This window comes from Orbicella franksi, chromosome 4 (genome assembly GCF_964199315.1).
Source record: "Orbicella franksi chromosome 4, jaOrbFran1.1, whole genome shotgun sequence".
Taxonomy (NCBI): Eukaryota; Metazoa; Cnidaria; class Anthozoa; order Scleractinia; family Merulinidae; genus Orbicella; species Orbicella franksi.
In genome coordinates, this window is record NC_138148.1 from 12,281,010 (window position 1) to 12,306,395 (window position 25,386).

The 25,386-nt window shown below is 38.4% G+C and overlaps 3 protein-coding genes across 3 annotated transcripts; 1 reads left to right on the plus strand and 2 right to left on the minus strand.

Moving 5' to 3' along the window:
• Positions 1-4,992: 4,992 nt before the first annotated feature.
• LOC145483400 (mitochondrial substrate carrier family protein G-like) lies at positions 4,993-14,922 on the minus strand. The gene is made up of 5 exons (XM_081461906.1): positions 14,649-14,922; positions 10,585-10,643; positions 8,964-9,083; positions 7,601-7,775; positions 4,993-5,771 (listed from the first exon to the last, which is right to left on the minus strand). The coding sequence occupies exons 1-5, from the start codon at positions 14,920-14,922 to the stop codon at positions 5,431-5,433; spliced, it is 969 nt and encodes a 322-aa protein (XP_081318032.1). The 3' UTR covers positions 4,993-5,430.
• Positions 14,923-15,324: 402 nt separating this feature from the next.
• LOC145483402 (uncharacterized) lies at positions 15,325-16,936 on the plus strand. The gene is made up of 2 exons (XM_081461908.1): positions 15,325-15,653; positions 16,705-16,936. Exons 1-2 carry the CDS (start codon positions 15,325-15,327, stop codon positions 16,916-16,918), a joined length of 543 nt encoding a protein of 180 aa, XP_081318034.1. The 3' UTR covers positions 16,919-16,936.
• Positions 16,937-16,945: 9 nt separating this feature from the next.
• LOC145483401 (3'(2'),5'-bisphosphate nucleotidase 1-like) lies at positions 16,946-25,057 on the minus strand. The gene is made up of 5 exons (XM_081461907.1): positions 24,843-25,057; positions 20,468-20,581; positions 19,897-20,004; positions 19,433-19,481; positions 16,946-19,046 (listed from the first exon to the last, which is right to left on the minus strand). The coding sequence occupies exons 1-5, from the start codon at positions 24,963-24,965 to the stop codon at positions 18,490-18,492; spliced, it is 951 nt and encodes a 316-aa protein (XP_081318033.1). The 5' UTR covers positions 24,966-25,057; the 3' UTR covers positions 16,946-18,489.
• Between the last annotated feature and the right edge of the window lie 329 nt (positions 25,058-25,386).

Consider the following 25,386-nt stretch of genomic DNA (forward strand, 5'->3'; position numbering starts at 1 on the left):
TTGGAAAAATAATTATACTTTTGAACCTTAGTTCCTCTATTTTCAGGGAATGGGGGATGGGCTCACTTCTTTCGGAGGTCTTTACTTACGGACTTGTACGATTCGTTGCGTGTACGAGCCATTGGCCAAGCGATTGGCCAAGCCATTGGTAGCCCTGCATGATCACCTAAAACACTGACAATCTATCTTAGCTTCATGTACAAAGTTTCTCCCCGCACTTTTTTTTTTTTTTTTTTGCCCTCGGCTGTGTAATTGTGCGATATTTTCTACACAATAACTTCAATTGCCGAGCATGATAATACTGCACGTGGCTCCCATTGCCAACGACATACTCAGACAAGTATTCCAGATCATCTGGGTTTTTATTCCTTAAGATCTGTTTTAGATTGATTAATCAAACGCTCCTTTACGCCCGGAAAAGCATCTCGATGCAAGCTCAGAGTTTATTGTGATGGCTTTCATTGGGTAAACAAGACATTTACGTCTGCTCGCCGCGCTCAACATCCATTCGTAGGCACTTTGGTATCTTTGAGTTCAGTTCGTAGATCTGAACTTGGTTCAGGGGGAGAAGCAGAGGAAGATTCATGTTGTGTAATTCGTTCATCATTGCGGGATTACTTGATTTATCGGCATTCCCCGGTTTTGTCCGCTCACGTTTTTTTCCTGCCCAAGTCTTTCTTCACGTGTGTTTAGACGTGATCCGATACATGATGACCTTGTTTTGTTCCAGATTATTGGCGTCGGTGGAGTCCGCCATCATTTGAAAGCATCGGGAATGACTCAAAAGCACTATTTACTTTTAAAGCACTGTTAATATCGTGACTTCATTTTAAACCTTGTCTCATATTCCATCCGCCCTTTCTGGTTTATTTTTTATTTAATATCATCGGCATGTCACTGGAACTGATTATGACGCCTTCCCTGGCCGGAAGACGAAGATCCCTAGTGAGAGTATATAGGGAATATTAGGAAAATCTCCTACCATATCTCTGCGGTACTTACAGTAGAAGCCCCGTGCGTCCTGTCATGTATTACTATTATTATTATTATAATTATAATTATTATTATTATTATTATTACTTGAAAACATGGGTCATACTTGGCAAAAAAGTGGAAACTCTTGAAAAAAATTCGTCATAGTCAAAAAAATGGGTCCTATTTAAAAAATAGGTCTCGCTTAGAAAAGTGGTTCACACTTGTGAAAATGGATAACACTTGTAAAAACGGGTCAAACTTGTTAATATGGGTCAGAATTGTAAAAAAAATCAGTCACACTTAGAAGAATGGGTTACCCTTGTCAAAATGGGTCAGATTAAGAAATATGGGTCACACTTGGAAAAATGAGTCACACTTTAAAAAAAGGTTACACTCGCCAAAATTAGTCACGTGTAAAAAATAGGTCACTCTTACAAAAATGGATCACACTTGTAAAAATGGGTCATATTTGGAAAAAGGATCAGATTTCTAAAAATTGGTCACACTTAGCTTGTAAAAATAGGTCATACCCGGCAAAAAAGTGGTTCACACTTGAAAAAATTAGTCACACTTGAAAAAAATGGGTCTTATTTAAAAAATAGGTCTCACTTAGAAAAGTGGCTCAGACTTGTAAAAATGGGTCACACTTGTAAAACTGGGTCAAACTTGTTAATATGGGTCACAATTATAAAAAAAAATGAGTCACACTTTGAAAAATGGGTTACACTTGGAAAACTGAGTCACTTATGGAAAAAGGGGTCACAATTGGAACAAAAATCATAATTGGAAAAATGGGTCAAACTTGGGTCCCATTTGGAAAAATGGGACACGCTTGAAAGAATAAGTCACACTTGGAAAAATGGGTCGCACTTGGAAAAATGGGTTACACTTGGAAAAATGGGCCACACTTGTAAATATGGGTCGCACTTAGACACGTTGGTCACACTAATAAAAATGGGTTACACTTGGAAAAAAGGGTTACACTTGCAAAAATGGGTTGTACTTGGAAAAGTGCGACCCATTTTTTCAAGTCTGACCCATTTTTCGAAGTCGGATCCTTTTACTAAGTGTGTGGCATTTTCAGGAGTCTGATCGTTTTTCCCATTTTTCCAAGTGTGACCTATTTTTCTAAGTGTGGCCGTTTTTCAAAGTGACCCTTAATTTTTTCCAAGTATGACCCATTTTTCGAAGACTGATCCTTTGTAAAATGGGTCACACTTGGATAAAAGGATCACACTTGTAAAAATGGGTCACACTTGTAGAAATGGGTCACTTATGGAAAAAAGGGGACTACACTTGGGAAAATGGCTGACTTATTGAAAAAAGGGACTTACACTTGGAACACAAGTCACACTTGAAAAATGCCTTACACTTGGAAAAAAGATCATACTTGGGAAAATGGGTCACACTTACTAAAATGCGTCACACTTGAAGAAAAATAGTCAAACTTAGATAAAAGAGAGTCACACCTGGAAAAATTGGTCATCCTTTGAAATATGAAACACACTTGGAGAAATGGTTTGCACTGGGAAAAAGGGGATCACAATAGACGATATTCGTATTCTCGGTATTGGACTGGAGGTAGCTTGCAGCTGAGGTTAATGCGGGGAATCTTTTCAATGTAAATAGCATTTATCCCTTTTTAATGATATTCCCCGCATTAGACTCCACTGCAAGCTAGTTCCAATCCAATACCGAGAATACGAATATGGTCTATTGGAAAAAACGATCAGACTTAAAAAAAAAATGGGTCACACTTGGAAAAAAGTCGCACTTCAAAAAATGGTTCACACTTCGAAAATGGGTCACACTTAGCTTGGAAAAATGGGTCAAACTTGGAGAAAAGCTTCATACTCGGGAAAATGGGTCACACCTTGAAAAAAAAAGGGGTCACACTTGGAAAAAAGGTTTTACACTTGGAAAATAGTGTCCAACTTAGAGAAGTGGCTCACACTGTGAAAAATGGGTCAAATAGGGGAAAATGTTTCACACCTGGAAAAAGGAGGTCACACCTGAAGAAAGAGTTATACTTCGAAAATGGGTCACACTTGGAAAACTGGATCAAACTTGCAAAAAGGATCATACTTGGGAAAATGGGTCACTGCGTCACACAAAAAAAAATTAGTCACACTCAGAAAAAAGAGAGTCACACCTGGAAAAATTGGTCATCCTTTGAAATACGAATCACATTTGGAGAAATGGGTCTCTTGGGGAAAAAGGGGATCACACCTGGGAAAAAACGATCACACTTAAAACAATGGGTCACACTTGGAAAAATGTGTCGCACAGAGAAAAAATGGGGGTCACACTTGGAGAAAAGATCATACTTGGAAAAAAGGGGTCGCAGTTAAAAAAAAAAATGGGTCACACTTCAAGCCGCACTTCAAAAAGTGGTCCTTACTTGGTAAATGGGTCAAACTTGGAAAAAAGCTTCATACTCGGGAAAATGGGTCACACTTAGAATCAAAGGAGTCACACTTGGAAAAAAGCGGGCCGGCCACACTTCCAACTTGGAAAACCGGTACAACTTGGAAAAATGAATCACACTTTGAAAAATGGGTCAAACAGGGAAAAATGGGTCACACCTGGATAAAAAGTGGTCACACTTGGAAAAAGAGTTATATTTCGAAAAATGGGTTTCACTTGGAAAAAAGGGTCACAATTGGAAAAATATGACACACTTAGAAAAGGGGGGCCCACTTGGAAAAATGGCTCACACTAGAAAAAATGGGTCACAAAAAGTGAGTCACAGTTGGAAAAACGGGTCACACTTGGGGAAAGAGGCACACTTGGAAAAATGGTCACACGTGGAACAATGGGTAACACTTGAAAAATGTGACATACTTGGAAAAAGGAGTCACACTTGGAAAAAACGTTACACTTGGTAAAGTGGGTCACAAATTGGGTCACACTTAGAAAAGTGGGACACACTTGGAAAAAAGGATCACACTTAGAAAAATGGGTCACACTTGGAAAAATGAGTTACACTTGGAAAACATGGCCACTGTTCGAAAAAAGGGGGACACACTTCGAAATAAGGGTCACACTTGGAAAAATGGGTCACACTTGGAAAAAAGAGGCAAACTTGGAAATATGGGTCATACTTGGAGAAAGGGTTACACTTGGAAAAATGGGTCACACTTGGAAAAATGGGTCACACTTGGAAAAATGGGTCACACTTGAAAAATGGGTCATACTTGGAAAAAGGGAGTCACACTTGGAAGAAAGGGTTACACTTGGAAAAATGAGTCACATTTGGGAAAACGGGTCACACTTAGAAAAGTGGGTCACATTTGGAAAAATGGGTCACACTTGGAAAAAAGGATCACACTTAGAATAATGGGTCACACTTAGAAAAGGGTAACACTTGGAAAAATGGGTTACACTTGGAAAACTTGGCCACACTTCGAAAAAAGGGTCAAACTTGGAAAAATGGGTCACACTCGGAAAATAGGTAACACTTCTTTCCAGAAGTCTTTGCAGTTGAACTATGTCAGCATTTCTCTAGATTGTTACAAGTGTTGTAGTGAAATACAGCTATTCCATCCAGTTTGTCAACAGCTCTGTCAAGTTATCGTCTATGAATCTTGGGCTTCATGCAATCAGAATACCCAAAAAGATGTTTGCTTCCTGGGGAAATGAAGTTCGCATCACTTTTGACACTCTTTAAACAATCTCCTTTTTTTTCCGGTTCGAAAAGAACGAATAGCCTACATAGCAGACGTTTCCAAAAAAGCAGGCGAACGGAACGAAACTGGGAGCGAATTCGAAAAAGAAGGAGCAGGGGGAGGGAGAGAGGCGAGCCAATTCCTTTTTCTTCCCACCCACTCCCCCTTCTCGCTCGCCCCTCCCCACTTCTCCCCGATTTTTTGCTCACCCCAGGCGCGCTTCTTTGCTCGCCCGCTTGCTCGCTCGCTTGTTCGATCTCTCCGCCTGGAAAAGGAAAGGAAACGGCTGCTAAGCAGGCTAAGAACGTATGGCTATGAGCTGTTAGTGAACGCCATCGATTATCGCAAGTCAAATAGAAAAATGTACGTTTATCTTCCAACCAGGCTAAATTCTCTCCGGATTATACCTTTTTTAAAGCTTTAACTAAAAATAAAAATAATTGTTATTACATAACACAAAAAGCGTAATACATCACATTCCCTTCACCAGTCGTTTATCAATTTCTCCGTAAGACTGGATTGGGAATTATTCAGGATTCTCACTTAAATATTTTCACGTTTTATATCCTGATGCATCTAATTATCTGATTTTTGAAAATATAATATTTTGATATCTTAAAACTGCAAGTATTGAATACATTTTAGGCACAGCCGTTACTTGTGTGCGTAAATTTCGTCTACTGCCAGACAATATATAATAAAAGTAACTAAAAACTACTATATAAATTATACTAGCTCTAAAAAATTAATACTAGCTTTAAGCTGGTAGTAACAGATGTAGTGCTATTTAAAGAGGAAGGTACTTCCTCAATGTCTCAACAACAAAGAACAAAGTAGCGTTTGCAGGAATGGAGCGCATTAAGCACGGTGTAAAACCTCTGTAGAATCGTTTCCATCCACCTTCATCGTAGTACAGTTTCCTTATACAGTCTTTGATGCTTTTGAAGCGCCTTTTTTCCACAACAGAGTCATCCGCCTGCATTGACGACTTTATGACATCCGTGGGATATGTCAGGAACCAATAGAGGAACCCCCCTGTTCCCCCTGCAGCTAGTAACGCCATGGGAGAGACGTCATATATTGTACCCCCCTCTGGTATTGCCATAGTTCGGCATAATTCGTAGAAGCCTACAGAGAACAAAGTAGGGTAGTATAGAGGAACTGTGGTCGCAAAATCAGCCAATTAATAGGCCACTTTGCTAATGCAATTATTTCCTAGTTCCACTCCCTTGCGGGGGCAAGAAGTGATCACTCGGCCAAAAATGGCCTCATTAATTCATTAAATAGATCAAATTTTGCCCCCACAGGGGACTAGAGCTAGCAGTAGTAAAATGGAGTATTCCGATAATCATATTGCAAGCGGTATGCTGATACAGGGTAACTATAGAAGATAGACAGATACATGTAGCCTTTATTTTAAAACGACGAGAATTAAAGTGCCTATGAAGTAAAAAATAATTGCTACTTATTTGAAAGGCTTTTCAAAGTAAAGAAGAATGGCGTTTTCCTTTTTGGAATATCTTTTTTCGTTTTAGAGATACTTACGTTTTTGTAAGGAAAGTGATGACGTCATAGGTGGTTCCACTAAAATAGCACAACACTCAATCGAGAATAACTCTAGAAATATTAAAGCAGTGTTCTTCAAACTTGGCACCAGAAATGTACATCCCAAAAGAAACATAATGACACCCATCGTGCCATTGCCATGACAACAGTTATGCCGCTGGTTCTGTTTTAATTAAGACTAAAATTCGCAGATTTTATCTTAAGCAAGGATCATCAACTCCCACCAATCTAATGGGGAGAGTTAAGACAATATGGGAACCATGTGTGTTGCGAGCAAGACCCTCTGTCCCACTTAAAACGGTTGCAAATGGGGATATTTGGTTTTTCACAGAAAGAGACTGGAGCCAAGAGTGTTGCCATGGCAAGAACATATTAGGTGTCATTCTGTTTCTTTTGTAATGTACATTTCTGGTGCCAAGTTTGAAGAACAGTGCTTTAATATTTCTAGAGTTATTCTCGATTGAGTGTTGTGCTGTTTCAGAGGAACCACCTATGACGTCATCATTTTCCTCATTTGCATAATACAAAAATGTGAATATCTCTAAAACGAAAAAAGATATTCCAAAAAGGAAAACGGCATTCTTCTTTACTTTGAAAAGCCTTTCAAATAAGCAGGAATCATTTTTCACTTCATAGGCACTTTAAAGCTGAGAGGCTTATTGCGTCGATTGTACTAAAATCTAAAATATCTATAAACTATAACTAAAAAACTACAAAGAACGTCTGAGGAGTGAAGTTTTGCACAAATTTTGGGCAAATGCAAAGTGACCATTGTTTTGTACGGGATATTTGAAATTACTGTTTTCGCATAAATTTGACTGTTCCTAAAGGTATGAGTTTTATAAGAACACGACACCTACGTCTAGAGGAAGGTGCATAAGACTATAATAGAAGCACAATCCCAAGCATAATCAGGTTAGCAACAGGAAATGTTTTCTTTTCCCTGTGGTTGTAGGTTACTGGTAGTCTTGGAAGCCTCTAAATGCTGGTCAGGGATGCCAGAACGACAAGGCTTACGTTTGAGTCACACCAAGCTGTTTGAGTCGCAAGTGAGGACCGTCAGTTAAGTGCATGTCAAGTTCGTTGTTGAATTTCTTAAAGGAGCTACGTTACGGTTTCCGTGCATATTGAAAAGGTTAGCCTAAATCTTCCAAGTTGGTCGTTGAAATCCGTGTTAATATTCTCCATCGTTCACCGTCCTTGTTCCTTTATGGTTTATTATTATCTCTTTGGTGTTTTTCTATCTAAGTGAACTACTATTTTCAGGTTTCCTTCAATCTGAAGGTATTTTTGTGCATGGTTAAAATAACTCAAAATACCATGTCTGAGCTCCTTTAAGTACATGGCAAGGTTATTGTTTTTAAAACTTCTTCATGTGTTTTTGAACTCACCAAAGAAAGCTGAATTTGCCGGGATATTCCTAACCCACGTGGCAGGTAGTCCTTGGTAAGCTCCTCGAATTCCGTGCTTCTTAACAATAACATAAGCTGCATGGAAGACATTTGTGTACATGACTGGCTCCCCTGATTTTGCTCTTATGATCTGGATTTGCATCTTTGATTTAAACTGCGGAGAGACAACTACATTCAGGTTATTGCATCACAAGGAATCTGTAGCAAAAATGTAAAAAAATAATTATTATTGAAAAAACAGTGGAAATAAAACAGGAGCTTACTTCGTTTCTTAGCGTGTAGATCTACATGCAGGTGTTTAAGAGGTTCGTGCAATATCAACAGAGGTATGTAGAGATTGACTCTCCTTTAATAGGTACATGTACCATTGAGAGGGCACCTCAATAGAAGCATGAAGTAGAATAGGGGAAGAGGCATTTTACCCTAAGTAAGTCTAAACAGGCGGTTTGCAAAGATTGCAAAGTTGAAACTACCTAGGAGAAGTTCATTCTGTTTGTGTGCAGACTTCATACATGTATGCCCATCACAGGAACAATTTGAACAGAATCAGATTTCATGTGTTACTAAGTGCTTAGGACAATGTTGGACAATCATTGGTTGCCAAACTTACGCGCATGTACATAGTTTGCACACAAGCCAAGTGGAACCTATCGGAGATTATCCCAGTTTTCTGTAGTATGAAGCGACTAGGAATATTTCTACTCCTCCCTGGATGGGATGCTAGTCCATCGCATGGTTACCCCCAGCATTACATTTGCTGGTACCCATTTATACACCTGGGTGGAGAGAGGCACTGTGAGAGTGAAGTGTCTTACTTAAGATTGCCAAGAACACAACACAATGTCCCAGGGGCTCAAACCCGGACTGCTCGATCCAGAGTACACTTACGATGAGACCACTGTACCTCCACTACGCATTTACATTAGGAGGCTAAAAAAGGATTTTACCGAGAATCAGCATCCTTATTAACTCTTCTTTTGTTTGAAGCAGTTTTAGATCAGGCCATCAGAAGCTAAACAGATAGTGCAGAAGTCAGCTATCAAGTTAATGCTTTTGAAGAGTTACATGATAGGAGGAGGAGGTACAGTAATGCAATATCTATTACGTTTCATTCCTGACATGGGATGTTTTCTTCACTCCTTGAAGAAGACATTTGGATGTTTTTTTTCCTTCTACCAAAAAGTGCAAATGGCTGCTAATGAATAAAATGAACTAGGTTGTCAGGCAACTTGTCAAAAATTACAGGATTTGACCTGACTTGGGGTGCAGGTTTTTTCTGATTTGACTGAACACCTGAAACAGGCCAGCCTTAATGCTGTCTCAGACTGGCTACACCTCTCACCAAATCAATGGGTCCCTCAACAAGTGCAGCCACTGAACCTGTAAACATACCACACAAAAAGTACTCTGGGATAGTAAGTCGTTGACCAAGATGATCTTTCCCAGCAAAAAATGCCGTAATCTATAAAGAAAAATAGTAAAACATCATATATTAAAATAGGACCTAGAAAGATTTGAGGAAGACCCTGCTACAATGAATGGTATTATTGAGTCCATCCAAAGTCACAGTCACATGCATGTATCTGGAACAAAATCTTGACATAACAAAACCACGTATGACAAAATCCCTTATAACAAACACAATCCAGACACACAAACTTAATCACAATACATGTATATGGAATAAAATTAAACTGACCATATTCCATTGTCAAAGATTGCACTTTTTCCGTCAACAGCTCAGAGCTCTATGATTACAATCTGTTTGCTATAACACATACATGTACTAGGCCCCGGTAGGGAGGGGGGGGGGGAGCTCCCATATAAAAAGTGTTTAACCTCAAAAGGCCCACAGCAGGAGCTTTTGTGGTACTTTTTAGGGTATTGAGGGAAAATAGCATGACAATACATATTTGAAAAATAAGAGACTTAATTTTATCTCAAAATAGGTACCTCTTAGGGGTTAAAAAAATTCCAAGCCATGCTGCACAAAACAGGATCTTGGTGCCTTTTTGCAGTTCTTATCAAAATTCCTGACGAGCGCCCGCATCCCTTTTATATGGGAGTTGCCCCCTGGATATTAGGACTGAGGTACATCGCAAGTAGGTAGACAGATGGCACGACTACATAGCCACATGCAGCATGGTATGCCTTTAAACCAGCATAAAAGGTACATAATGCATATGTACAAGGGCAGTTCTCAATTGAGTTTTGTAATCACTGGCAATTACTTTTATTAATTGGTTCTGGATGTTGTTTTACTACAGTTTGAGATTTGCTGAGTAGTCTGCATGTATGTAGTTGGTAAGTGATTGGCTTGGTTTTGGTTTTAAGACATCTAAATGAAAAGCGCTCTAGATAGCCAATACAGAAACATAGCCCTTTAAACACTCACTTAGTGTAAAGGGATAATAAATCATGATCAATTACTAAATATTACACTGAAGCCTCTATTAAGCGGACACCCTCAGGACCTTCCCAAGTGTCCGCTTTAAATAGAAGGTGTCCGCTTAATAAAGGTTTATAACAATTGCACAATGTTTGTTAACAATTAACATTCAACAGTTACTCTGTACTGTTCCAGGTTGTTAATGAAGCTATCCAGAGTTCAAGTTAATCAGCTTTCATTACCAACTTTAATTTGTTTGTAATAATGCCCTTTCAATACAGCAACGATAATATGGGGACATTTAATCGACTATTTAATTGACTATTTCAAGGATGTAATTCTGTGCCACATTGTTCATTCAGTTTGGTGTCTTTTAACAATAGAAATTAGCCCAATACAATATACTTTAGTGTCCTCGTCCGCTCAATAAAGGTGTCCGCTGAATAGAGGTTCATTATAAAGGGAAATATAGGACGTTAATTTTGGGACCAGGCTAAGTGTCCGTTTAAGAGAGGGTGTTTGCTTAATTGGGGGTCCGCTTAATAGGGGTTTCACTGTATTATGTTCAACTAACCTGATAATAGGAAGTGAAGAGAGTTGCTCTAAAAAACATCTGACCCACAATAGGAGACCCTGCAGTAATAAACAATAATGATAAGGAGACTAATAGCTACCTCATGTAAATGTGCATGTAGTTTGATAAGAACTTTACAAGAATATTTAGGGATTTTTACACATACCAGTATATATATGTATGAGGACCCTGGTAATGGGGCTGGCCTGGATTCAGAATATTATATGATTGGAAGTGGTGCTAAGCTAAATTGCATGCAAAATACTAAGCGTATGAAGTGTTTTGTAGTTCAGTCACATTGAGTCAGAGGCTAACTCAAGAGCCTAGCTTTTCATTTACAGTAGCCTCCAGTCTCATTAAAATAAAGTGATTACAACATTTTACCTCACTTCAAGAACCAGTCCTGAGTTTAGCTCATTATACTATATATCAAGTGTAACAGTATTTGTAAATTATGAGAAATAAAGATGCATGATGTTGTTAGCTGGTTCAGTTGGCTGGACTGGCTCTGAGTTTGCCAAGATCTTGGCATGTTGATTAAATACAACAAAAATGAGCTTGGTAATAACATGGCAAGCAAGCGAGCCCATTGTTCTGGATCCCAGTATCACAACGCCAGGATCCTGGCCAACTAGTCTGAAAATGTTCCATGTAATTACATTCACTGGGCCAGCCTGGATTACAAAACCAGCAAGAGTACAGTGAGTAACACACTGCGCATGCATGGCTGACGAAATATCAGTTGAAAAATCATCTCAATGCTTATAACCTGTGCCAATAGCTCAAGGGTTAGCTCACTTCATGTAATATTACATGTTAGATAAAACTAACCTCGGAAAACCAAGCCTGAGCCTGTAAAACTGGGGCAGTCCATCCCAGCTCGTGTACATGTAATAGGCCCCCTATTGTGAGTGTAAACATTTGGATGTTTCCTGCATGGTGTTGAATATGTTTCGTCTTTCTCACCACCTACCGTCCCACCCAATCCTACACTTTTTAACTTGTGAATTGTGTTCAAGCAAATTATGGATTGTAGTGGTGGACCAGATTCCACAAATGAGCTGTTGGTTGATTATCTGTTAACTTTTTGCAATTGTGCTGTTTTGCAGGCACATGCATGCATATCACTTGACATCTCTAGAACAATGTATAACGTTCAGGCATGCATCAAAACAACAGTGAAGTGGATGCTGCAAAGGAGACTAGGAAGGGGTGTCAAGTCATGAAAAAGGTTGCATTGGCTTCACAATTCTGCTGTTTTGCAGGCACAAACATGTTTGACACCTCTAGAACAATGTGTTACATTCAGATGTGAATCACAAAATGTTGAAGTACATAAAAATCTGTAAAGGAGAATAGGAAAGGGTCAACACTGGCCCTTTGCAACAGTTGGTTATGTGATGTGCTAGCTGATCAAGATCACACTGTTTCTTGCATAATTGGTAATATGTAGTGTTATCAGAAATGGAAAGGCCATCTACAAATGGGCTTACATGCACATTTTCAAGATTTATCCTTTAAGAGGGAATTTTTATGGAGGTTAAAATTTGAAGGATTTTTGTAGAAAGAAGATGCTTTGCCCTCCAGTCATGCTCCAGAGGTTTTTCATACAAATCCATCCAGTGGTTTTTTCCATGCTTGAAAAAATATGAGTAGAACAATAACAACGCTAGAAGATTTCAAGACAGCCATAAAGAAAATAAACTTTTAGTATTTTAGGATACGTATTGTCATAATTTGATTGACTTATGAATTTTTCTCTCTCAAAGATAAAATTAAAGTAGCTCAGTAGAGCTACATGTACTCAGACCATTCAAGTTGAAATAAACTGTGTACATGTATATATCAAGAATGTATCTTTCTACTCTCTTCCTAATATTTCACCCCTCTTTCTGTCTCCAATTGTGTTATGCCCACAGCTTCCATTTGTAGTGATTGGTAATGGAAAAGGTTCCTGGAGGGCAGAGCTTCCTCACTTCCATAAAAAACCATCTTATTTTTGCCATATTCAAGTCATCATTAAGTCTCAACCTTACATGGCGTGGCACTGGTCTGAAAAATCATGTGCTGGCTATTGAAAATATAGTCTTCCAGTTCTAAAATTCATTTGGTTTCAACATTAAGTTTCAAAATAATTATTGGCCACATGTCTAAGGTCCATTCAAGGTCCATTCAAGGTTCATTCAAGGTTCCATGAAAACGTTGGCTTATATCTGTCAACATTGTTGATGAACCCATTATTACCTTGAGATTTTTGAAAAAAAACAACAAAACAAAAAATGCATTTTTGGACATTTTGGACATTTTTAGCCTGGATATGAGCTAAGTTAGCTCCAATTTCTACTCCAAAATTAAGGCATTTGCGACAAGACAGAATGTCTATCTTTCCACTAGCATTGCATTTTATCAAGTTTGCTTGGGCATGGGCAGAAATCAAAATTTTGATTTTTGTTCTGTTGTTTTTTTTTTTTTAATTTCTTTTTTTCCACCTTTCCTTTTTGTCCTTTTCTAATTTTTTTGGTGCAGTTGTTGACCTACTACTGGGCCGGCTTTCAGTTCAAGAATTTCCATGAAAGCATCATTGAGACGGGAAGTTCTTTGCACGGAGTAGCCAAGTGTAGTACAGGTAAATTTTGCTCCAAGTTTTTCGCTCAAATTTCTAAAACAATTAATGAATATTTCACACTCAATTGACTCAGTCACTCTGATCTCGGTATTGCTGGAAAGACCCTTTGCTACTGCAGAACTTGAGGGTAAGTGATACCAGTTTTGGTCACAGGTGATGACGTCAGAAGTGGAACAGGCCAATTTTCATCATGGGCGGTTTACAGGCGGCACAGGCATCAATGGGTTAAAGTGTTGGTAAACACTTTAACTTTTCATGGAAGTCCAGAGGAAAGATAATAAGTTTGTGAAAGTTTATAGTCAGAATTAGCGACATTTTTTTATTTTTACTTTATTTGTCTTAAGTGTTTTTAATATTTCTAACTGTAAAGCGCTTTTGAACTTTTAGGATATTGGCGCTATATAAATATTTTATTATTATTATTATTATTATTATTAGAATCATTGTTTTAAGTTAAAGAAGTTTACTGTTATTTTTTCTCTTTAAAACATTAGTAGTTTTTCTTTTTATATATGAAAAGAGCAATTCCATATTACGCTAAGGTTAGCTCATTTCAATCATCATTCAAAGGCGGAATTAACGAGTTTGTTCTTAGTGCACTTTGATCCTGGGAGGGGGGCTACTCCCTTACAGGGGCTATAGAGGTATGTACAGCCCTAAAGGGTATGGTTTTTCGGCCATTTTGGTCATAAATAGGGTATTGATTTTAGCTGATTGTGGCCATTTTGGTCATAAATTGGGTATGGTTTTTGCACTCTAGCCTTGATATGGGTATATTTCTAAGAAGAAGCCACTTTTTCATCATTATTGAAAAGAAAATCAACAAAAACCCTTCACAAATTATGCTTACAGTAATTTAACATTGGTCCGAACTAGGGAATTTGTTATAACTCAGGTCTGAAACAGGGTTCTGATTTAAGGGTCAGGTCATAAATAGGGTTTCAAATTTTTGGTCAGGTATTAAATAGGGTAGGGAATATCGCAGATTTTAGTCATAAATAGGATAAGGGTTTTGGGAAGAGGGCCGCACACCCCACCCAATTTTTCTGGGAGTATACCAATCCAATCCAGCCTGCGTAAAGCGTCCACTTGAGTTTTTTTTTCGTGTATTGGGAGCGCGCGAAATCTTTTATCTCCCATTTCGTGATGTCCTGATGTCGTGATGTCGCGATGTCCCGTGATGCAGACAACTCGCCCCCTGGACAATTAGCCCCAGACAACTCGCTCCCGATCTTCAGACAACTAGTCCCCGATCTTCAGACAACTGGCCCCCAATATGAAAACACCTATGTTACGTTAGACAAATATATATTTTTATGCTCAGAAAGTAATAATTTCTTGAAAGAAGAAGAAAGTTTGTTTTTTAATGTATATTACGAGACCAAGATTTACGTTTTTAGCCTTTGATTGTAACGATCGCGTAAACACATGAACTCACCAACTCCTTTGTACAGTCCTCCAATCCCTTCCCATTTCATAGTTTTTACGAAGCAATCCAAAAGTCCTTTGTAAACGGGCCGATCAACAGGCTGGGTTTGAAGACGAACCTTCAGCGTGTCGAAGGGATGGCCTACCAGGCACACAGCAATGCCGCTGAATGTTCCAGACACTATATTTTTCAAAGTTCTCCTGATAAATGACTGTTCGCTGGTTGGTATCAATGCCGGCAATTCCTCGATGTTTTGGCTATCTTCTATTTTAGAGTCCGCCATGTTGGTTTGTCACGTCACGTAATCCCCGTAACCCATTAAAAAATTTATCTTGCGCAAGTCTCTTAGCAACTAGGTGCGGGTTGCGGGTTAGTGCCCGCACGCTGGATAGCATATTGCATGGCTAACGCTCTTCATGCGAAATAAAATGTACGGAAGAAAAAACTCGAATAACTGAGAACGAAAGTAGAGGACATAACATAGTTTCGCGTACTTGATTAACCAACCGCGGGATTATTCTCATGAAGAAACCTAATCCCGAACTTATCCCGACCATTCCCGACCCGCTATACTGACGGGCGACATCGAAGAGCCAATGAAATTTTAGCTAATTACCAAACTAGCCAATCACAGTGCAACTCACATGGAGACGCAAAACAACGGCGGGAAAAATTGGCTTCCAAGATGGAGGACAGCACAGATCTATTGCTTTCCTCGACGATTTCGTTTGAGCAACGGTTTAACTGCTTGATATGCTGGACTCCGAATCTACGAATGATATACGGTTCTTGCCAGCATCGTTTGTGCGAGAATTGCTTGTATGACAAAAATGGTAACAGGAGAACTGGGCTGGAAAGATGCCCCACTTGCCAAAGAGAAAATGCTTTTCCCGAGACACGGCCAGACATACCCGAGGACAATATGGAAATTCAAGTTCACTTAGGTGTCAGGAAATGCCCTAATAGTCGCTGCAAGTTGCAAATGTGGCACTGGGAACTACCAGATCATTTGCAGTGAGTTTTTCCTTTCCTTCTATTCATGTTATAGCGTTCATTGACTAGCTAGCACAAGATAGGCAATCAACTACATGAAGTTGCTATTGTAAGCTACCACGTGTCGCAACTTAAGCTTATAAGTTAGCTTACGGGTAAGCTTAGTGTTCATTTGAAGATTAACCCAGTGAATAAGTCTTACATACAAGTATTAACATAAATAACTTCCATGTGGCACGAAAAAATCCACAAATATTTGTCTGCAAAAATTGCCCAGCATGCCAATGCTAGTGGTGATGAAAAAAAAAAGAAAGAGAAATATTTATCAAGCTTAAGTTTAATTTAATGAATGCAAGGTGTGAGCCATACCATTTTATATTCACTACACCTTCCACTGAAGATGCAATTTAAGAAAAAAAAAATCAAAGAACAGATGTGGTGGTCCACTCAGAAATAGACAAAAGTCAACTGTCTTTAGAATACGTAAAATATCGGATGGTGACAGAGAAACTTCCTTAGAAGGGGTGTCGAAATTATGGAGTGGCCCTGTGGAGGAAAAAGCTTAAAAGGAAAATAGGAATTGGTTTCAGCCAAATAAACAGTGCTCTCAAAAACCTTGTTTAAAATCCTCCAGTGCTAAAAATGAAAAGTTCGTGATAAAAAGATAAGCAACTATGCTAACAAACCAGTCAGAATTTGTAGGAAAACCTGAGAGGCTAAACTTTTAGGCATCCTTACCTACCCAACCAAATTTACAGACAAATGTATGGAGATTTAGAAAAAAAATTGACAAAGCATCTTCTAGCCAAGCTACATCCTTCAAACTTGGCAAATACAATCTTCTACCCTGTGTTTCAACACTGCGATTCACAAATTGTGTAAAATTCAATTCCCATCCAAATGCTGTAATTTCTGACTGCTTTGCCTACCTGTCAAGATGTTGTGAAAAACTGTGATAAGGCCTATTTGTCAATAAAATAGGAAATGTGTACTATCTAACAATAACGTTACCCAGCTCTCTGTAAACAGGGCCTGAGCTACTTCTGACACCTGTTTGCTTGTTTGTCTTTAGAAACTGTCCACGGTCCACACCAAAGAAAAGGAAAAGTTCTGGTGATCAAGTGAGTGGCACAGAAGTGAAAAAGCCTATGACGCGGAGAAGTCAAACAAATAAACAAGTAGAACTTCTATCTGATAAAACAGGAAGGAGAACAGAGACAAGTAGTGGGTCCAACAGACACAATCTGCGGCCAAGAAAGGAGAAGAATAGAAGTTATACAACATAGAGGTGATCGGATGAGTTTGAACAATCACAATATATCCAAGACGTGAATATTACTGTACATCAATGTATTACACTGTAAATAATTATTTAGAATGTTACTATTTACCCTGGCCAGATATCACATGTATGCACTGTACAGCTGTATTGTGTGTACCAAAAACCCCAATTGCTTTCTGTAAAGATCATTCAAAAACTACACCCAATAATATTTTTGAGGTCAATTTGTTAGTGATTTACACATAGAGTGTGCTGATTATCATAGGAAGGAGCTCTAACATTAGTTGGGCATTAAGACAATTTATTAGCTTGATTATATCGCCAGTCATGTGTATTTCCTATCATTTCAGTAGTGAAAGAATGCAAAACATCAGTTGTAATGTTGAACCTTACTCTTATTGCCTTTATTCTTGCAAATATTTGTCGTTTACATTGACCACAATTTCTTTGCGAAAACTGATAACATCTTTCCCAGTACTACATGTAAGTAACCACCTTTTTTACAAATATGTTTCAAAGTTTTAACTTTAATTTGAAGTAAATTCTTTGGTTGTTACAGAAATTATCAGAATTGCATACTGCAGGTATTTTTTCTACCTGTCTCTTCTTGGAAAGTTTATGTCCCCTAAATTACTATTTAATTAGTAAGTTATGTCTTTAATCATTTAAGACTGTTGCACAGTTGTAGAGCATTGATGCATGGGTGTCTTGCACTATTAATGGAGCAAGAAATGAACTTTTGTTATTGAGCGTTGGAGCATTGTAATATTATTTCAGAGTATTCCACAAGTTCTTTTCCTAAAGGTCTATACATGAACTGCAGAACATTATCCAAGCAATTCAGAGTCTGCTTATTGGTTGTAAACCAATGACTTTCACATACATGTTCATTTGTATAGAACTGCTACCTTGTTATGTATATAATAAAGTACAAAATAATATTAGATATTTTTCTGAATGCATTTGTGGCATGCCTGGAAATTTTCTCCACAAACTAAGATGGATTGACTCAATTATAGCCTGGACTTGTCCAAAGTTTTTTCTTGGCCTGAACTTATACAGATACATTTGGTGCAGAAACTCTTGCATAGTGTGCTTAAAAGTAAAAAAAGACTTCCATTGACGAAGTGAGTAATGACTAAACATCTCCACCAAAAAATGTCATTTACAAATCAAACTTGGGTTTGCGAATTTTTTTTTTTCAGTCAAGCAATATTATTGACTTAGAACTAGTCTTTGAGTGGTCCCTCGTTCATCTCAGACACATGAATGTAAAGTGAAGAAAACAAGTGCGAGGCAGACTACATGTATGGAGAAATAGACTGCTTGCAGTCTTTGACATACGCTGAAGATAAGCAAGAAGTAAACTATATTATACATGTATTCCACTGTCAAATTAAATAAGAAAGCTATGTCTGGCTTAGGTTGTTGATTGGTGTTTCATACATTGTATATCCAATAAGACCACAAATATTTTCCCATTAACCCATGCATACTGTAGCAAAACTAAAAAAAAATAATAGTAATAAAAGACATTGAAATAATGAATGTGATTGTCACTTGAAAACACTGTTATTACAATTTTCCAAGCAAACTAGTTTTAATAGACTCTGGAATCAAGTCTACATAGAAACTGTGGTCCTTCAGAGACCCCAGGACACCGGTGTTATTGACATAACTGTCTGCTTGTCCATCATACTCGATGTGTTCCCCACAGATGTCTGTAAGGGTACCACCCACAGCCTCCAGAAGTGCCTCACAAGCACAGGTATCCCAACGTTTACAGCCTGGACTTGCATATACGTATGCATCTGCAGTCCCTTCTAGAAGCAGCATCACTTTGTATCCTGCCCCACCAGCCTTCAATATTTTATCAGGCTTCATCGCCTCTATGGTTTTTATTACGGTGGTGTTGGAATGAGAGCGGGTTGTCGTGATAACACGTTGTCCTGCTGGTGGGGGGATGTGAGTAAAGCCAAATGTGCCAAGCCCTCTTACACCCCACATGGTTCTTCCAAGCTCACTTTCTTGGGTCTCCTTTTCATAGCCGTAAAAAGGCTGATGAATGACTCCTGCTATAGGCTTGCCGTTCATTGAAATACCAATAAGTACTGTCACATGATCGTACAGACCTAGTGCAGATTACAGCAGATGAAATCACTATTAATGATAAGAATTGTATAAAGAAATTCATAAGCAGATGAGGAAGTCTACTCTGACAAAAATTTTAATGAGAGTAACTTAATAACTAAGTAAATTATGGTTTGAACCAAGATCATTAATATATGTAGTTCGTAAGGTGTGATCATCCACTCTGGATGAGAGTAGGTCTGAAAAGGACTGTAGTTGGTGACTGATGTTTTGACAACCTGAGCAGAAGTCATCTTCAGAGTCAATTGAACAGTGTATGTTTGTCAGTTGATGGTGTCGGCTGGAAAACTTTGTCAACAGTCATTGGTCAGTTATAGCTAATCTGACTGCAACAAAGAAGAATTCTACAAGACAAAGATTGTTGCACCTTCAGTAAACTCTCTTGTACCATCCAGTGGGTCCACCCAGACAGTCACCTGTAAAGTTTGAAAAAAAATTACAAATGCCACAATGTCAGCCTATATGGTCTGAAGTTACAAGAGGTTCAAAGCCATTATTTGCACATGATACCAATGGAACAGAAATGCTAATAAGAGGTGTGTTTTTTATGTATTGTTTTTCCCTATGTTTGGCTGGACATTTCAGACAGCCTGTTAGATTTTACTGGTCTGTATTGTGTGGATGGGAGGCAACATATGCAGGGAGAAGAATATTTAAATATTGATGGGGTGCAGCCAGGATAAAACATGTATGGTAAAAATTTTAAAATGAGCTTTGACTGCCTGAACTATAACAGGCAGTCAAAAGCTTGTAATGTTTTAATAGTTTCAGCCAGAGATTGTTTTAAAATCTTTGCCAGCACTATTTAAACTAGAAATTAAAGTAACTTACTTCTTCTGGTTTCACTGAAGTGAGATCTTCTGGGCAGGTCTTTGACAACACAGTAACATCTTGAGAAATTTCAATAAATTCCTCTTTTACATCATCCAAAGGAACATCCTAAAAATAATGATATGGTTCTTCGTGTTAGATAACAAGAAATTTATTCACTCTGACTCAGAGGAAGTGGTTTTATGACTTTTATCTAATAAAAAGTAATAATTTACACAGAGCAGTGTTAGGCTTAATCAACTGTCAAATAATAACTGTTTTTTCTTTCTGCTCGTAACAAATCTGTCTTTGAGCCTAGTAGTCTAGTCAGGCCAGGATATATCTCTGATTTCCTGAAGCATGAAGTAGAGTCCTACATGTAGGAACATTTTCACTTGTCCAACATCTCTCCCCAACCCCCCTCCCCACAGCCTTGATGGGAGGCCCGTCAGTGATTTGTAGAGTTGCAGGTACCCCTAACATTAAATTCATCAGTATAGTGACCCAGTCTAGCTGTTTAAAGTAACTTACGGAAAACAATCAATAATAAGGGTATCAACGCAGTGAAATTTCAAGAACATATGCTGCAAACCTCTTCTTCGCCAATAATTCTGAGAGTTGGATACATTCTGAGAAGTGAACCAATGATACATTTCTGAGATGCCCGATCTGCTTCAGTCTGAGGGTCATATTCACCACTACCACCCTAAAAAATCAGTCAGAACTTATTAATCAAAACTAAAAACTAGTAGTAATCAGAGATTATGAGAGTGCGTTTGACGCCCTCACCTTAATATATATACCTTCAATAAATGATTTCACTTACACTGTAGCTGACTTTCAACCTTTGTCTATTGCTCAAATCAATATTTTTCAGTAGCAGCCAAGGTTTTACAGTGAGACATGCATAGTGTCAAAGTCCATGCTAGTGAAGAGGTTACGATTTGTTGATACGTTGCGTGGTGCCACCAGTTTCTGTAGACTCACAAGTTTCATAGAATATTTAAATTACGTACATTATTCTAAGCTGGAAGCACAAATTTAAAAAAGCATTTGCAATTGCATGCTCCTTTCGCATGTTTGTTTATGGTAAACAAACTCCATGCGACTAATTCGAGTATTTCCCCTGATGAATAAAGTAGACTTATGGATCTTGCCTTCAGAGTACTTTTCCACTGATTCCAAACAATAAAATTTGGACTGGATAAAGACTGAGCTATCTGTCGCAACTGGAACTAATCAACAAATGCAATCAAAATTTTTACAATAACTGTCTATTTTTTTGCACACTGATTGGTTCATTTTTATCATCAATAAGAGTACAGACAGATAAAATTCTAATTTATGCGAGCTTTTAAGTTCAACTTTCAGCTGTCAAAACTGTCAACTTTTTAGCCAATGACATTTTATAGACTTTTTTAAGTAGCCATCAAAAAGCGAGAAAAGCTGTTGACAATGTTCGCGTCATTTTGAATAAAATTCACTTATCTTTGTTTACAGCAAGGTTATGGCCTCTTTTCCCCTCATTTATTCCTGGCATTTGACCATTTTGGGATCATGCTATTGTAGAAAACAAATTGATGTCAGTTTTTTATGCGTCTGTCCTCTTATTGATGATAAATTGCATCATAACATTGTCAAAGTAGCTGGGGAACCAGTGGCCACAGGTGAGTGGTTCCTTAGTAAACTTTAACAATGTTGTGACAAAATTTATCATCAATAAGAGGACAGACACATAAAAAACTGACGTCAATTTGTTAAGTAGCTGTTCGCACGGTTATCATCCCAAAGCCAAGTCATGTTAATAAACACTTGGACAATTCCCTCAGATTCCGATAAATGCTACCGTCAGAGCGTTTAAATCCACCAAAATCTAACACTGAGAGCACATAATAGCGAAGCGCACGCCGACTGAATGGAAAGAAGTCAAAGAAAGATCCAGCGGAAAGACATGGCCTGCTCACATACTCAAATGTTCGCCACATGTCTTATCACATGTCTTAGCATTGAACGATACCAGTTTACTGGCCATGACATGCCCCTGCAAAAATAAAGCGGGGTGGCCAGTTTGGTGTCCTTACAGGAATGTGGATTTTTCTGCATATGACCGTGCACAGGGCAACCAACTCCAGAAAGCCACAGGTCAAAATTATGCTTGCATTCTTCGAACACAGTAAGAGAAGGCATGATAATGAACCTATGACTTTTCTGGTCATCTTGCTTTTTTCCCAATGCAACACATCATGATGATATGTTTACACTATGTTACATAATTATATAGTTAGACCAATCTAATTTGAACTCAGTTATTTTAAACTCCCTGTTATTTCAAACTCAAAACCATTTCCCTGGGATTTTCGCTTCAGTTATTTACTATCTGGAGCTATTTTAAACTCCCACTATTTCGAACAATTTTTCATTCCTGCAGTGAGTTTGAAATAGTGGGGTTCAACTGTACTCAGTATCCAACTTTTATCATGATACTTCATGGTTATAATGTAGAACTTGAATTTGATCAACTCCCAGTGCCATCATATCTGTAGCTCTGCAGTAAAGCACAAATTTGCCACTGAATCACATTCTGGAGTCTGAATTTTTTTTCCAAGCTTTCTTTTTACTGTTAACATACGAATCTGATTAGTAATTTTACCCTGGCTGACAAGAAAATGTACAGTCTGATTGTTTGCACAGGGATGGTGTAATTAGTGATAATTAGACCACAATTAGCCTAATTATTTTTGTGAAGTTTCTGCACCAGTTCCTCTCAAGATTGTTTGTCGAAAGATAGGTCAGCAAGTTACACTAAAACAATTAAATGGCTTGACCTCAGTTCCTAATAACTTTGAGGGGGGCATTGGGGTTTGTGGTATTGCGGTATAAGACAATTTTTCTTGCCGTATTTCAGTAATTTTAATCTCGAAATACGGTATCGCAGTATTCTCCGAGCCTGAGGGATGCAGTTTTTCAGCATTTTGGAAGGTATTAAAAGTTATCCTCCTAGTCCTCCAACGTTTTCCGAGCCTTTCCACTTTCTGATTGGACATTCCCAATGAAACTTAGATCTCATGCCAACACCCCAACGAATGTTACTTATTTTGCCTAAATCGAAAATTACCTGACGTAACGTTCATCAACAAATTCTTAATTGTTCTTTCCATTTTATTTGCTCTAAACTTTAACATAGAGAGTATTGGTTTTGAAATGACAACGCATTTCCACTTGGTATTCAAGTACTGCGGTATTCAGCAATCTTTTGTCACGGTTTTGCAGTATTTGTCGAGTTTTTTGTGGTATTGCAGTGTTCAGAACCCACCAAAGTCCCCCTCCTACATGATGACCTGTAAGCCTCGAGCTTATTGTCCAGTTGTTAAATACCAACAGTTAAAGAATGGTAAACTACATGTACGTGTGAGTCTTGTACATGTCAAATAGACGAACAATTCAGTTGCATGTGAGAATAAATATATGAAATGATTAAAACTTCTCACATTCAGATTTGATTTTGCTTTTTGTTGAAAAAATGGAGGGCAGTAGTAAGCTGGGGTCACTGACCATTAATAGACGAAACTGGAACCAGCCCTCTGTTAATTGACTGATATAGTCAATGAATGTGAGCTTAAATGTGGGGGGACAGGGGGTGGGCGCCAGGGAAAACAGGGGGTGGGAGGCGGGAGAGAAAAGGGCGGGAAAGGGTGGGAAAGGGCAAGAAGTGGGAGAGGAAAGGGCAGGAAGCAGGAATTCTAAGAAGGTGGGAATCATTTATTAAGCATTAAAATAGATTTCTGGACTGACGGAAAAATGAAAATGTGCCCTTGAGCTGAAAAACTGAGGCCATGAAATAACCCTTTTATGGTGGTTATGTCATAGGTCAAGAATTTTTGTCACTTAAGCTGTCAAAAGACGTAAGTAAGAGGAGTAAGGCTGAAAAAAAGGAAAAGAAACACCTCGGAATTGTGCAGCTAAATGACAAAGAAGTGCTTTGAGTCTTATTATTTACAGAAGAGGGAGCAAGACGAATGAGGGCAGGAGTCAGGAGATAAAGGTACGGCAAACAGGAAGTAGGGTATGGGAAGCGGGAGGTTCTGACCCCACTGTCTCCCACTTAAATGGAAAACTTACAGCAGACTGAAATTAACAAATCAAATGTGGTTTAGCGTTGTCTGTACTCTTATCGACAACGAGTATGTGTCATCACAGTGGTCAAAATGTTGTCGACTCACGAGGCACAGCCGAGTGAGTCCACAACAGATTTTGACTACTGTGATGATGCGTATCATTGTCAATAAGAAGGCAGACAACATTAAACCACATTTGAATTGTTTTTTACCACAATACCAAAGTCAAAGAAAATGTTTTTTTCAGAGTGTGAGCTGAAAAAGGTATTGCATGACACATTGACGCAGGCAGCGTTGTCTGGACTCTTATCAACAACGACAAATCAGACAATCAGATTGCAAAATTAGCAGCAATTGTGGTAAAAAACAAACTTTTAAATTTCCTTTCTTACATGTACTCACATGTAACTCCCTAAGACTGGATCAGTGCCCTACTTAAGCACATCTAAGTTGCTCTTACCACCAGAGTTTTTTTTTTGTTTTTTTATCACTGATACTTTGTTAACTTAAAGCTTATATTTATATTCGCTCTTCATCAGCATTCACGCTATTTTATTCACGTGCATAATTAAGCTCTCATCGATAAACTTCAATAATAATTTATGACTCGCTATAAGCTCAAGAAACAGAGACATTTTCCTATAAAGAAATCCAATTTTTCTTTCTCTAAGAGTTGTAAACGATAAAAAGAAAATAATTTAGCGTTGTGATCAAAATTCCAGAAGTTAATGAAGGGCAATCAAGCTGCGTTTCATTACAGTTTCGTACCAGCTGGTTACCGGAGACCTGCTGTTCTTAATTGCACTGTCAATTCCCAAACCTCGACAATATCGAGAATGAAGATGTACAAACCTTATCCACTACATCAAGGCTGCCTGTTTTCAGAATGCTGCGGATAATTCCACCAGCTCGATTAGCCACAGCCACTGATGAAGACACAAGACGCATCAAAAACAACGGAGCCCCGGCAGCCATGATTGCCGTTTGAGTCGAGCGGAGTCACGTGAGAAGTAGTCACGACAAGCGTTGTGTGACGAGCCGCGGAGCGGTCGAAGGAGGGAACGAAAACAAATTGCTGTGAACAGGTTAAATAAAGCAACCCTCAAAATCCTTTGCTTGGCAAATTAAGCAGAAATTTTCTGATACAGAAGTCCTATTTGATATAACTTGAAAAAGTATATCAGGTGATGTATTTCAAAATCAACTGACTGTTTATTGCGTCTCAGAATTGGTAAAAACAGGATCTTGGTCCTTCGCAACGAAGGTATCATGATTCAATCATTCCATAGCCCTAGCGTTACAGCCGGGCGTTACAGACCGATTACATTTAAAATACAGTTCAACAGCAATCTAGACTTAACGGGATACGATTCCATCAACGCTAATTCCAGCGCCG